Source organism: Equus caballus, chromosome 19 (assembly GCF_041296265.1).
Source record: "Equus caballus isolate H_3958 breed thoroughbred chromosome 19, TB-T2T, whole genome shotgun sequence".
In the NCBI taxonomy this organism is placed as follows: Eukaryota; Metazoa; Chordata; class Mammalia; order Perissodactyla; family Equidae; genus Equus; species Equus caballus.
This window is the reverse complement of record NC_091702.1, coordinates 44,338,891-44,351,904: the sequence shown is the minus strand read 5'-3', so window position 1 is coordinate 44,351,904 and position 13,014 is coordinate 44,338,891. Positions and strand designations below refer to the sequence as shown.

At 37.2% G+C, this 13,014-nt stretch overlaps 1 protein-coding gene across 3 annotated transcripts in view; it reads right to left on the bottom strand.

The window, feature by feature from the left end:
- The window catches only part of OSBPL11 (oxysterol binding protein like 11), an 82,454-nt gene that overhangs the window by 45,727 nt on the left and 23,713 nt on the right, over positions 1–13,014 (bottom strand). For all 3 annotated transcript variants that reach the window (XM_001501564.6, XM_070243640.1, XM_014732844.3), the window contains 3 exons: positions 8,670–8,845; positions 7,739–7,818; positions 6,002–6,178 (listed from right to left, as the gene is read on the bottom strand). In XM_001501564.6, the coding sequence (XP_001501614.4) occupies positions 6,002–6,178; positions 7,739–7,818; positions 8,670–8,845 (433 nt within the window). The remainder of the gene's footprint in view (positions 1–6,001; positions 6,179–7,738; positions 7,819–8,669; positions 8,846–13,014) is intronic.

The window sequence follows — 13,014 nt, the reverse complement described above, 5'->3', positions numbered from 1 at the left end:
AGCCGTCCTCACAGAACAAATCAAAGAGCTAATCTTATGCAGACCTCTTGGGAAAGTACAACGTTGGAGGACAAGCTGACTTACAAACAAAGCTGACAGAGCAGAAGAAGCACGGCCTGGAGGGCTGGCCTAATGTTCAGACGTAAGCATATGGAAGCGGTGTCAGTGACCAGTTTGAGCTGGTTAAACCCACTCTGTGTTTACTTGCTTGGGACTTTAATCTAGTGTCAAACGAGAGTGTGCTTTCTGCATTCTTTCTTGAACTTGGGAAACACAACTTTTTATTCTCACCATAAGAAAAACAGTTAAAAAACTGGACTACATTTAGATTAAAAACACCTGTTCATTAATTTAAAAACACCTGTTTTATTAACAGAGCACAAAGAAAAAAGATGTACACTTATAATTTGTGTGCTTTTCTATATTATAAGCCAAAAAAAGTTTAATAAAGGAAAAAAATTGTAAGCAAGATATTCACAACACAATCAGCTACCACAATATAACATTTAAGAAAAAAAAATGTGTTTCTTTGTGCAAATGGCCCAAAAAGCTACCTGCTAGTGCTGATGTTAGAAGAGGCCTAAAAAGTTATATTCTTGGCTAGAAAAAATAAACTTTAAAATATAATTATGGCACAAATATTAAAATTTGGTTATGGCTCTCTCCAAAGCAAACAAATGAGTTGATCATCTATTTACAATGAAACAGAAAATTGACCTGTGATTGTTCCTAACATTGTAAAACCAGTAGCGAGATCCGGCAACTATGGTGATAGTACATCACTTAAGTGGCATCTAGTTTGTTTGAAAACCAGATTACTGTATATACATTCGGTTTCTGGCCCTCACCCCTTCCTGGCACACAGCTCCTAAAACCTTTGTAAATTCCTAAGTGACTAATCAGCAGAGAGGCATCTTCTGTTATAATATTTGGTTTTGTTTCTAAAATAGCTTCAGAGCATAAAGGTGAAATGCATCTTTTGTTATTCATAGCAAACCCCTTTCAACCACACTCGAGTTACTGTTAATAAGGTGATTTTTGCAGAGTCCCTAGATAGGGGCTGGTTGCCAGGGAGACCCAACCCTGTGATTAGAAAGTTAGAACTTGGGGTCGTCTCTGTGGCCCAGTAGTTAAGTTCGCGCACTCTGCTTCGGCGGCCCAGGGTTTCGCCAGCCCAGGGTTTCGCCAGTTCGGATCCTCGGCGCAGACATGGCACTGCTCATCAAGCCATACTGAGGCAGCGTCCCACATGCCACAACTGGAAGGACTCACAACTAAAAATATACAACCATGTACTGGGGAGCTTTGGGGAGAAAAGGGAAAAATAAAATCTTAAAAAAAAAAAATAAGGACTTCCAGCCCTACCCGCTAACCTCTAAAGAGGAGTTGGAGGTTGAATTAATCGCCAACAGCCAATGATTTAGTAAATCATGCTTACGTAATGAAGCCTCCATAAAAATCCCAAAGGAGGAGGTTCAGAGAGCTTCCAGTGGGTGAACATGTGGAGGTACTGGGAGGGTGGTGCAACCAGAGAGGGCATGGAAGCTCTGCACCCCTTCCCCCATATCTTGTTGCTATGCATCTCCTCTATCTGGCTGTTGCAGAGTTATATTCTTTTATAATACACTGATAATAATAAACTGTTTTCCTGAGTTCTGTGAGCTGTTCTAGCAAATGACTGAACCCGAGGAAGGAACAATGGAAACCTCTGATTTATAGCTGGTTGGTCAGAAGCACAGGTGATCACCTGGACTTGCGATTGGCATCTGACGTGGGGGCAGTCCTGTGTGATCTGACATTATCTCAGGCAAATAGCGTCAGAATTGAATGAAATTGTAGGACACCCAGTTGGTGTCCACAGCGAATTAGAGAACTGCTTGGTATGGGGGAGAACCCCACACATTTGGTGTCCAGAGTACAGAAGTACAGAGTGTTGCAGTAGAGTGAGGAGAAACACAGGAGTGTTCTTCTTTGACAGAACGACTGTTAGAAACTATGACTCTTCAGGCTTGGGGCATGTGGTAAACATTTTCTCAAAATTAAACAGAATCAGCTTGTTAAAGAAAAACTGACAGTATTCGTTGCCAACTATAAAATTTGAGCTTTAAAATGAACTTAGAATTTTGGAAAACCTATACCTGTCATCATAAGCTTGACAGCTCCTAATACTGAAAGCCTTTTTCTGATGAGACTGGTGGGGATGTTAATGAACGTGAATTTTTGATATTGTATAATGATAAAACGGATCAACATTTGCAAGACCTGCATAACTCTGTGAACTGCTATTTTCCAAATGACTAATGTATGCTGTTACAAAATCATACGTAGGTTAAAGATCCACTCAAAGTGCAAAACAGACCAATGGACTTTTCTGTAACAGAATATAAAAAGTTCACTGAGATACATTAGATTCCACACTGCATCTAACATTTAAGACATTACCACTGTCAAGATTCGGCGCAGTATCAAAGAAGAATAGCCACAATTATCTAAAAGGCTATTAAAATATTCTCTTTTTTCCAACCACATATCTGTGTGAGATCAAATTTTTTTTCATGTATTTCAATGGAAACAACATATTGCAATAGATTGAGTGCAGAGACATATATGAGACTCTTGCTGTGTTCTACTAAGCCAGATATTAAAGAGACTGCAAAAAACAATAATCCACTCTTTTCAACTATTGTGTTTGTTTTAGAAAAAGAGTTGTCTGACATAAAAATATGTTAACATGTAATGGGTTTATTTTTATTTTAAATTAATAAATATTTTTTAAAATCTCAGTTTTAATTTCTAATAAGGTAAATACTGGTAAATTTAACCCATATAAAACAAAAATCTTTGAAGTCTTCCATAATTTTTAAAAACAAAAGGAATCTCAAGATGAAAAAACTTGAGAACTCCTACCTAGAACCACAGGTCAGCTTGGTATCAAAAGTTCTCTCAATTTCTTTGAAGACAAAAAGGATTTGCATAGTCTCAAAGTATCTCCCCAAGATATTTATTAACTATAAAGGGAAAGATAGCAACTTTAGAGTGGGGAAATCCAGTAGAAACTACCTTAACCAGGTGATCAAGACCAACATCACCAGTAATAAGATATACTGACATATGAACTCCTTGATATGAGGTACTACAGATACATCTTTTTGGGGTATTCTTTCCAAAAATGTATAATCCTATTCAAATAATAAGAAAACATCAGACCAATCCAAATTCAGGAACATTAAACAAAAATAAATGAGTAATAATCTTCACAGGTGTCATGGCCATGAAAAACAAGAAAAGACTGAGGAACAATTACAGACTGGAGGAGACTACGTAGTAATAAGTAAATGCAACGTGGGATCCTGGATAGCATCCTAAAAAAGAAAAAGCACACTAGTGGAAAAACTGCCAAGATTTGAATAAGGACTGTGGTTAACAGTACTGTATCAATATAGCAATATAATTTCCTGGGTTTGATAATTATAACATGATTACGAAAGATAGTAGCATAAGGAAAGTTGGGTGAGGGATATACAGAAATCCTGTACTATTTTTGTAACTTTTCGGTAAATTTAAAGTTAGTTCAAAGATTTAAAAATTCTCAACTTGTGAAACTGTTAGCTTTGCTTTTAGCTTAACACAAAACTTTTCAGTCACTGTATTGGATAAAAATGCTTTGGAGAAAGGCTCAGAAACTTTCCAAGGGCCCTTCTTTCATAAAGCATTTATACTCCTACAATGAAATCCATCCAGGCCACAAAATTGAAACGAGATTCTTAAATGCATGGCATCCTAAGCAAGACTAGGAAACAATATGCCTCTAGAGACTAGATTATGATAATTTTAAATAATCAGCAATAAGCTAACTTTTAAAGGAAAAAGCAGTTCTGGAGGTATTTAATATTTGTCTGGAGGACAAAAGATGGTATATACCCTCCCAATGGACTATTTTTTCACAAATAGAATTATTCTATTAGAATACAGAAATGTTCCTAATAGAGTCACAACATTTTGGTTTTTTTTGAGAAAGATTAGCCCTGAGCTAACATCTGCTGCCAGTCCTCCTCTTTTTGCTGAGGAAGACTGGCGCTGAGCTAACATCCATGCCCATCTTCCTCTACTTTATATGTGGGACGCCTACCACAGCATGGCTTGCCAAGCGGTGCCATATCCACACCTGGGATCCCACCCGGTGAACTGCAGGCCACCGGAGTAGAACGTGCGTAATTAACCGCTGTGCCACCAGGCCGGCCCTAGAGTCACAGTTTTATAGTTTGACTTGTTGTCCTCTTAAAAGCAAAAACATCAACTCAGTGAAGAACCAGACACTTAGCTAAAACTTTTTTTTTGCATGGGTGGGGTAGGGACGGCGGCGGCACTGGCACAGAGATTGCCAAACACCACTCAAACCCTAGAATAATTACTGGAGCTATAATTCAAGGAGCCTGCCATTAAATTAGGCAGTTCTGTGAGTAAACACCTGTCCTTCCCAAAGACGTCGTTGTGAAACTTTGGGGACACACACTCTCTACACACAAGTACCAGAGTTATGTGTTAAATATTAACACGCTATCACAATGATATAAGAAGTACATTTAAAGACACAAAACTGTAGCGCGGGTACGGTGAGAAATTACTTCTGGGCCAATGAGAATAACAAAACTAGCAAGAGAGCAGGAAAGAGAAGAGTAGGTGATGAAAGTCTTCACAGTAGAAGGGAAGCTAAAAGAGAGACGATAACAGTCTCAACGACCCGAGCACAGCCCAGCAGAGCCCTCTACTGAGGCTAAAATTTCAAATACGAAAAGGTTCCTTTTCCCTGAAAATGTGCACATAATCCATGACAACTTCAACTATACGCTTTTTGTTTTTAACTTTTTACTGATGTATAACAACATACAGCACAGATAGAAAAGTACACATATCACAAGTGTATAGGCTTAATGAATTTTCATAAACCAAACACACCCATGTAACCAACACCCAGATCAGGAAACAGAACATCACCAGCATCTCAGAAGCCCTCCCTTGAACTCCCATCACTAGGCAGGGTTGGAGAGTTCCAAAAATTCTTAAGGGTTAAGGAACACACTATGACACGTCTGTCCCTAGACCTTATTTTTTATTCTATGCCTTGCATCTTAACCACTTTCAATGTTTCCTTTTCCTTCACTCTAGATGAATATAGAAATACCTTGATTTCCTTAAAACACAAACACAGATATTTACCTACAGATTGAATACCATCATCCTGAATACTAAAAATGCACTGTTTTATGAAAAACGGTCTTTGTGATGATCACTTGTTTATGTAACAGGACTAGAAATTGAATCAAAAGCTACTGTCTATCTCAAGCATGTTACTTCATCTTTCTAAATCTCAATTTCTTCACCTATAAATACAACCCCAAATAACTTGAGAGAGGGCTCATTCTCCCCAGCCTCCTACCTTGAATGATTTGGGTGTGATTTGATATTATTTTCACAATCCACTGCATAGCTATCTATAAGCTCTACCAAATTTAACTCAGCAAACAATACCTGGAACACTTAGAACCTAACAACTGCATCCTTTATTAACTAGAATTATTTGGTACTCAGTTTGAAAGAGAACGAGGGAAATGGAGAGATAAGGCAACCTAAGTGATTATTCTATTTCCGTGTATGTTTGAAATTTTCTCTACATATCAGTTTTTTAAAAAAATTGTCACTTGTTTGGCCATATAGTCTTCCCACTAGGCTTAATAACCCTCTTGATCATAAATTTTACCTCAAAGGAGTCTGTACTTTTACTTGAGAAATCAAAGATACAGACTTTTGAAAAATGACAGCGTACCCAGAAGCTAGCTGACAAACTTAGGAAACTTAAGATGTCATATATAATTAGGGAATATTTATGACTTAAACACTGAGGGCCCCAGAAGACACAAACAGGACTTAAAGGTTGTTTGTGACAAAACCAAGTAGGTAAGATTATTTTATGCATTTTAACTTGACTTCAATTCATACTTACTTCTCTGACTTCCACAAGATGGTCTGGAGGTAAGGGAGCTCTTTTGCTCACTGATTGTAGTTTGGAATGTCCAACACTAAAGAAGGAAATGGCATTTTGACTTGGTCTCCTCTGGGATATAGGAGAATTGCCACTAGATGCCAGTGAGAAGCTCCGTGATTTCAGAGGAGGATTATTCTATTAAACAAACAAAGAAAATCATTCCTGTTTTAAAAAATGTAGGCTAACCTTCATCCTATCTTACACTGGAGGCTTACACACAAACAGTTTTAGAAATAAAATTAACCTCAGAATTGACTATAAGAACATTTCTAAAGAGACAAAATTTAAGACACTCAAAGTTTAAGTCTTTCACACATCCCATAGTAAACTGGTAATTTATTTAGAAAATTAATTCCAGGTTTGTGCTGTCAAGAAATTTTTTTCACATTAGACATATATTAGAAAAACAAGAAATTCCTAATTTCAGATTTTTAAATATGATTGAAGCAAAACAAAATGTAATCAGAAGTATTCAATTTTCTAATGTAACATGAAAGTATCTTTGGAACAAACTAGCACTTTCTGATCACTGCCAATGATTAGAATCTTGCAGTATGAATAAAGTCTCTATGTCAGATTTCCTGAAGACTAAGCTACAGGCCTAAATCACAAAGAACTTTTAAAAATCTACTTACGGGGAAAAACACTAGAAAGAATTAAAAAAAAAAGTCAAGGTATTACCTAGGTATAGGAATCCTTTAACTATACTGCCTATACATTAGTTTTTAGACATCTCTAACCTCAGTTTTCAAGTCCTGAGACCCTCCTTTTCACTTTAAAAAATAAAAACTACTCCAGAGGAGATATACAAAGGACTCATAGCATATGAAAAGATGCTCAACATTATTAGTCTCTATTAGAGAAATGAAATCAAAACCACAATGAGATTCCACTTCACACCCACTAGGACGGCTATAATAATAATAATAATAATAATAAAAGGACAATAACAAGTATTATCAAGGATGTGGAGAAATTGGAACCCTCAATTATTACTGGAGGGAATGTGAAATGGTTTGGCCACTTTGAAAAACAGCTTGGCAGTTCCTCAAAAAGTTAAACAGATAACTACCATATGACCCAGTAATTCCACTCCCAGGTATAACCTGGCGAAGTGAAATCATGTGTTCACACAAAAAAACCTGAATACAAATGTTCACAGCAATATTATTCATAATAGCCATAAAATGGAAACAACCCAAATGGCCATCAAGTGATGAATGGATAAACAAAATGTGGCATATCCATACAATGGAATATTATTCAACCATAAAAAGAAATAAAGTATGATACATGCAGTGACATGGATGAATTGTGAAAACATTTTGCTAAGTGTAAGCAGCCAAACACAAAAAACATATGTTGTATGATTCTATTTATACGAAATGCCCAGAAGAGACAGACCCATAGAAAGAGAAAGTAGAGCAGTATTAGACAGGGGCTGGGAAAGGGGAGAATAGGGAACGTCTGCTAACGGATATGGGTGTTTTTGGGGGGTGATGAAAATGTTCTGGAATTAGATAGTTCCAATGGTTGCACAATCTTGAGAATATACTAAAAACCACAGAACTGTATACTTTAAGAGGGAAAATTTTATGGTATGTGAATAGTATATCAATTTAAAAATGTAAAAAAAAAATTAAAAAACATTCTTCCCCATTTTTGTGCATTAATATCAGATACGGATCCACATACCTTGCCGATAGCTTCAGTGTGATGTTGTGTACATATCTGAAGTCTGCTAACCCAATGTTGTCGCTCTTTAGCATCTGTAGCTGATAAAAAGTATCAAAAAGTTATTCACCCTTATCCTTATTTTTGGAATACAATTAATTGTCTATAACATGAAGAACAGATAATTGAAAACCAGGGATTGGTCCTGATCTCCCTGGGGCAAAGGTCTCTGACTGGAGGCGGGCAGGAAGGAGGCCAAAGCATCAACTTTGTGAGGCAACACAGTAGCTGGATATGGATATTTCATAACGAGGATTGATTACATGCAGCTGGGTCGGTATATGACCCTTGACATGTCTTAAGTTTCTTGTAAAAATATGCTCTTTTTTAAAGAAATGACTTTTATTAAGCACTGATATGTACTTGATACTTTCAGATGTCTAGCAGCATGCTCAATTAGGATGGCCATTAATTAAACAAAAAACATAAACTTCTATACAAGTTAAATTTATAATAACAGAAGTTACACTTTATTTGAATGAATATGAATATTTTAATAAATCCCAAGGATGTACATTAGTCACTGAAAACCGCAAAGAGTGCATGCAAACCGAACCAAGAAAAGGGGTAAAATACAAATCCATAGCAGACATAAAAAATATCATTTAAAGAAGTTTATGTTTTTAGATTTCTCACTAATCAGGGTTTCATCTACACAAATTTTTCAGAGGGGTCAATCTTAAACAGATTTGTTCATTGTGCCACTTGAAAAAAGTTATTTATGAAAACAGATTTCATAAATTCTTAAAGTAAATCCCAGGTTTAGAATATTGGGTCTACATCATCAATGACAGTAGTTTCTATTTCGAAAACCCAAACGAAAACAGGGAAGTACATCAACTTCTCACAAGAAGAAAACAATCACACTACTAACTCCCATTATCAGTCATACCTCTGAGTTTATACTGCTCCCCGCTAGCAGCATTGACAGTGAAGGTGTGCGAGTCCTCGTCACTGGGTGATATTACAGCTCCAGCAAGCTGCAAAGTACCTCTGGGCTTTTGATTTCTAGACTGTTCGTTCACAAAGTACTCCAATAGCCCAGCTTCATTGTTTAAAACAAAAAACCTGGAATGATTTTTTAAAAAGTCAATTTTTAAACATTTCCCCTAGTGAAACTAAAGCAAACTAATTTCAACCACACAATCTGGCTTTTTTACTATTAAAAAAAAATTCAAAAGCATTTCAAGAAGTGCTTGGAAACACTAGATTGAATTAGCTAGCAGTAAAGATTACTGAAAAACTGAATGAGTTTAATGAAAGATCTAACACCTTCAACTGCAGGAGAAGTATTAAATAGGGAAGAGACATACCAGATAATGCAAAAAGGAAACAAAGATATAGTACCCTTTCAGAGGAAGATTTCTCTCCAGAGTTCATTAACAGGGAGGGTAAATTGCCCAAAGACAAATGGTAGTGAGAAGTTTTACTTAAAATTCACTGGAAAGAAATCAAAACATGAGCTCTGAGTTTAACTAAATGCTAGGTAACAAATGAATTTGATTTAAGATTTAATCAGTGAAATATACAACGAGAATAATATCAAGGTAGAAAGATTTTGTGACTATATCATTAAACAGGTCACAACTAAAGATTACTTATCCTGTTTAAAAATGAAAAAGCTGCAACTGGAGATGCAGAAACATAAGGAACTTGAAACTAAATGATGAAATACTGATACACCTGGGAAAAGAATTTGATGTTCTGCTTTGTTTCTAGATTAACTGCTTTAGGAAATATATTAATTCAGATTCCAATTTAAGTAGTGCAACTGTTCTTTTCTTTTAAAAAATATCTAGAATTTTCTGGGGCTGGCCCCGTGGCCGAGTGGTTAAGTCTGTGCGCTCCGCTGCAGGCGGCCCAGTGTTTCGTTGGTTCGAATCCTGGGCACGGACATGGCACTGCTCATCAGACCACGCTGAGGCAGTGTCCCACATGCTACAACTAGAAGGACCCACAACGAAGAATATGCAACTATGTACTGGGGGGCTTTGGGGAGAAAAAGGAAAAAATAAAATCTTTAAAAAAAAAATCTAGAATTTTCTACTTCAAAAAATTAATGTTTGGGGGCCAGCCTAGTCATGGTGGTTAAGTTTGGCACACTCTGCTTTGGTGGCCAAGGTTCGGGGGTTTGGATCCTAGGAGCAGACCTACACTACTTGTCAGCCATGCTGTGGCGTCATCCCACACATAAAATAGAGGAAGACTGGCACAGATGTTAGCTCAGGGCTAATCTTCCTCAAGCAAAAAAAGAGGAGGACTGGCAAGAGATATTAGCTCAGGGCTAACCTTTCTGAGCAAAAAAAAAAAAAAAGACAGAAGATGGGCAACAGATGTTAGCTTGGGGCTAATCTTCCTCAACAACAACAACAAATTAATGTTTGGGTTTGGAGGATTTTCGCATTCTACATGTTGGTATGTTCCATAATTGAATCAGGTAGACAATTTGATCCAGTTCAAGTTCCTAAAGGATACTGTCTTAAGCAACGTGGCAACCATTATCACCCATATCAAACTGGGAGAGAATAGAATCAGCCTTTTATTTAAGGAAAGAAAAAGAACTGATGAGAAGTAAGCAAAAGAAGTTGAAAGTGGTTGCCTGAGAAGGGAGAGGGGAAAGCAAAGGACTATTGTTTTTCTCATTCATCTTTTAGCATGCTTCTGATTTTTAAAATTATGTTCATATATTCTGATAAAAAATATAAATTAATTATAGTATTTTGGAGAGTTTTAAATTTCTATTTCATTAATTACTACAAGATCTAAAAATTTTTATGTGTTTATTGATCATCCATAGTTCTACTCAGTGAACTGCCTGTCGCATTTTTGACTATTTTTAAAAGGGTTGTTTAGGGGCTGGCCCTGTGGCTCAGTGGTTAAGTTCACACACTCCACTCTGGTGGCCTAGGGTTTCACCGGTTCAGATCCTGGGCACGTACATGGCACTGCTCATCAAGCATGCTGAGGTGGCATCCCACACAGCACAACCAGAATGATCTACAACTAGAATATACAACTATAAACTAAGGGGCTTTGGGAGGGAGAAGAAGAAAAAAAAAGATTGGCAGCAGATGTTAGCTCAGGTGCCAATCTTTAAAAATAAACAAATAAATAAAAGGGTTGTTTCTTTTCCCAAAGATTTGAAGGGATTATTTGAATTAACACAAGATAACCACTGACAACATCTCAAATTTCTAAAACATATGACCTGTCCCTGGTAAAATGCACATATGAATGTGCTATGGTCTGAACGTGTCTCCCCAAAACCCATCCATTGAAAGCCATGGCACCTTTGGGAAGTGATCAGGTCATGAGGGCAGAACACTCATGAATGGGCTTAGAGCCCTTATAAAAAAAGAGACCCCAGAGAGCTTTCTAGTCCCTCTTCCACCATGTGAGGATACAAAGCCTGCGATCTGAAAGAGGGCCCTTACCCAACCATGCTGGCACCATGATCTTGGGCTGCCAACATTCAGAACTGTGAGAAATAAATTTCTGTTGTTTATAAACTACCCAGTCTGTGGTATTTTATTATAGCAGTATGAACAAACTAAGACATGAATCCACTATAAAAAAATTCATCAAATAAATAGAGTCTGTTAGCAAGAATGCAACCTTTTGAATATATTGAAAACCACTGAGTTGTACACTTTAAACGGACAAATTGTATGGTCTGTGAATTATATCTCAACAAAGCTGTTAACAAAAAGAACAACAAGTGAACAAACAAGAAACGAAGGAAGGAGGCGCCGGCCCCATAGTCTAGTGGTTAAGTTCGGCATGCTCCACTTCAGTGGCCTGGGTTCATGGGTTCGAATCCTAGGCGTGGACCTATACCACTCGTCGGCTATGTTGTGGGGGCAACCCATATATAAAATTGAGGAAGACTGGCATAGATGTTAGCTCAGGGTTAATCTTCCTCACCAAAAAAAAAAAAATTCAGGAATTAAAAAGGAAGGAAGGAAGGAAAGAAGAAGGAAAGAAATCTTTCCTTCTAAGCCATAAGAACAATCCACTTCAAACAGGCAAAGGAAAATGACTGGTCTCTTCTCTTAGAAGTAGTCAATTCAAAGAAAATTTAGAGTACAGTATGTTTAGAAATCTCAAGTTTGCTGTGAACATACATTTTTATCCCAAAAGCATTCCCACAAATTTACAACATGGAGGCACTCACTTTAATATACAGAAAGAAACGCTGAGGAGGGATTAGTAAAATGATATAAGCCAATAACTGATTTTCTTTCTAACACCAAGATGATGCTGTGGACCCACTGGTAATAATAGAGCACTTTGGGCTCTTTCATTATACGTGGATTAATCCCAATGTTCTTATCTCACCCCTTCTATGGAGATATTTTACAAGATGTGTAGACTGGGGATAGAGAAACAATCCACAGAGTAAGGAAACTTAACAAAGCTATTTTGCCTAAAAGGGTCCTAGACTCTTGACTGAGGTATTTTTAGCAAGTTGTCCTAACCAAGAAGCTCAAGAAATGTAGAAACAAGGGCTAAGTGTGACAGGCAAATTTAAGATTCAGCACAAATCTTTATATGCAGAAAAGTCACCTAAGCTGTTAAAAAAAAGAAATTCAATAATTGTTTTAAAGAAAAATTGTTTTAAAAGAAAAATTAAGTAATCGTTTATTTTTTGCAATTACAAAATAACAAAGACTGCCAGTTTGGGAAATGACTAATCCTGGAACAACCCACAACTTAAAGTGAAGTATCATCAAATGCAATCTAAAAAATATTCTGACTTGGAAGTGTGTCTTATGATGACAAAAATAAACTTCAGTGAAAATTTTGGATGGAAAGGCAACCATGTGCTTTGTCCCAACCATCCGAGGGCTTTAACACTGAGTGTGTACAGAACTTCTAAACCAAACAGGAAGCAATCTCACCCTGGGGATTAAAGTTGAAAGTGGAAGGGAAGTGGGTTCAGGAGAGGGTCTTGCTGTAGTGTACTTTCCTAGGGTACTACATTCCAGAGCACTCAGTTATTTATAGAGTGGGCCCATGCTGATTTCTCCAAGCTGCTCTAACTCGCCCTTAGTCAAAACAGAAATGGATTGTAGGGAAAGCGTCTTGAACACCTGGCACAGGAGCAGCGCTTTTCTTACTTAAGCTTTATCTGCAGCACATGGGCAAAAGTGGCTAGGCATGCCAAGGAAACTGAGCTACTGAGCCTAGGGTCCTTTAATATGGTCTTAACCCTTCTGTTGCCCTTTTTCACTGTG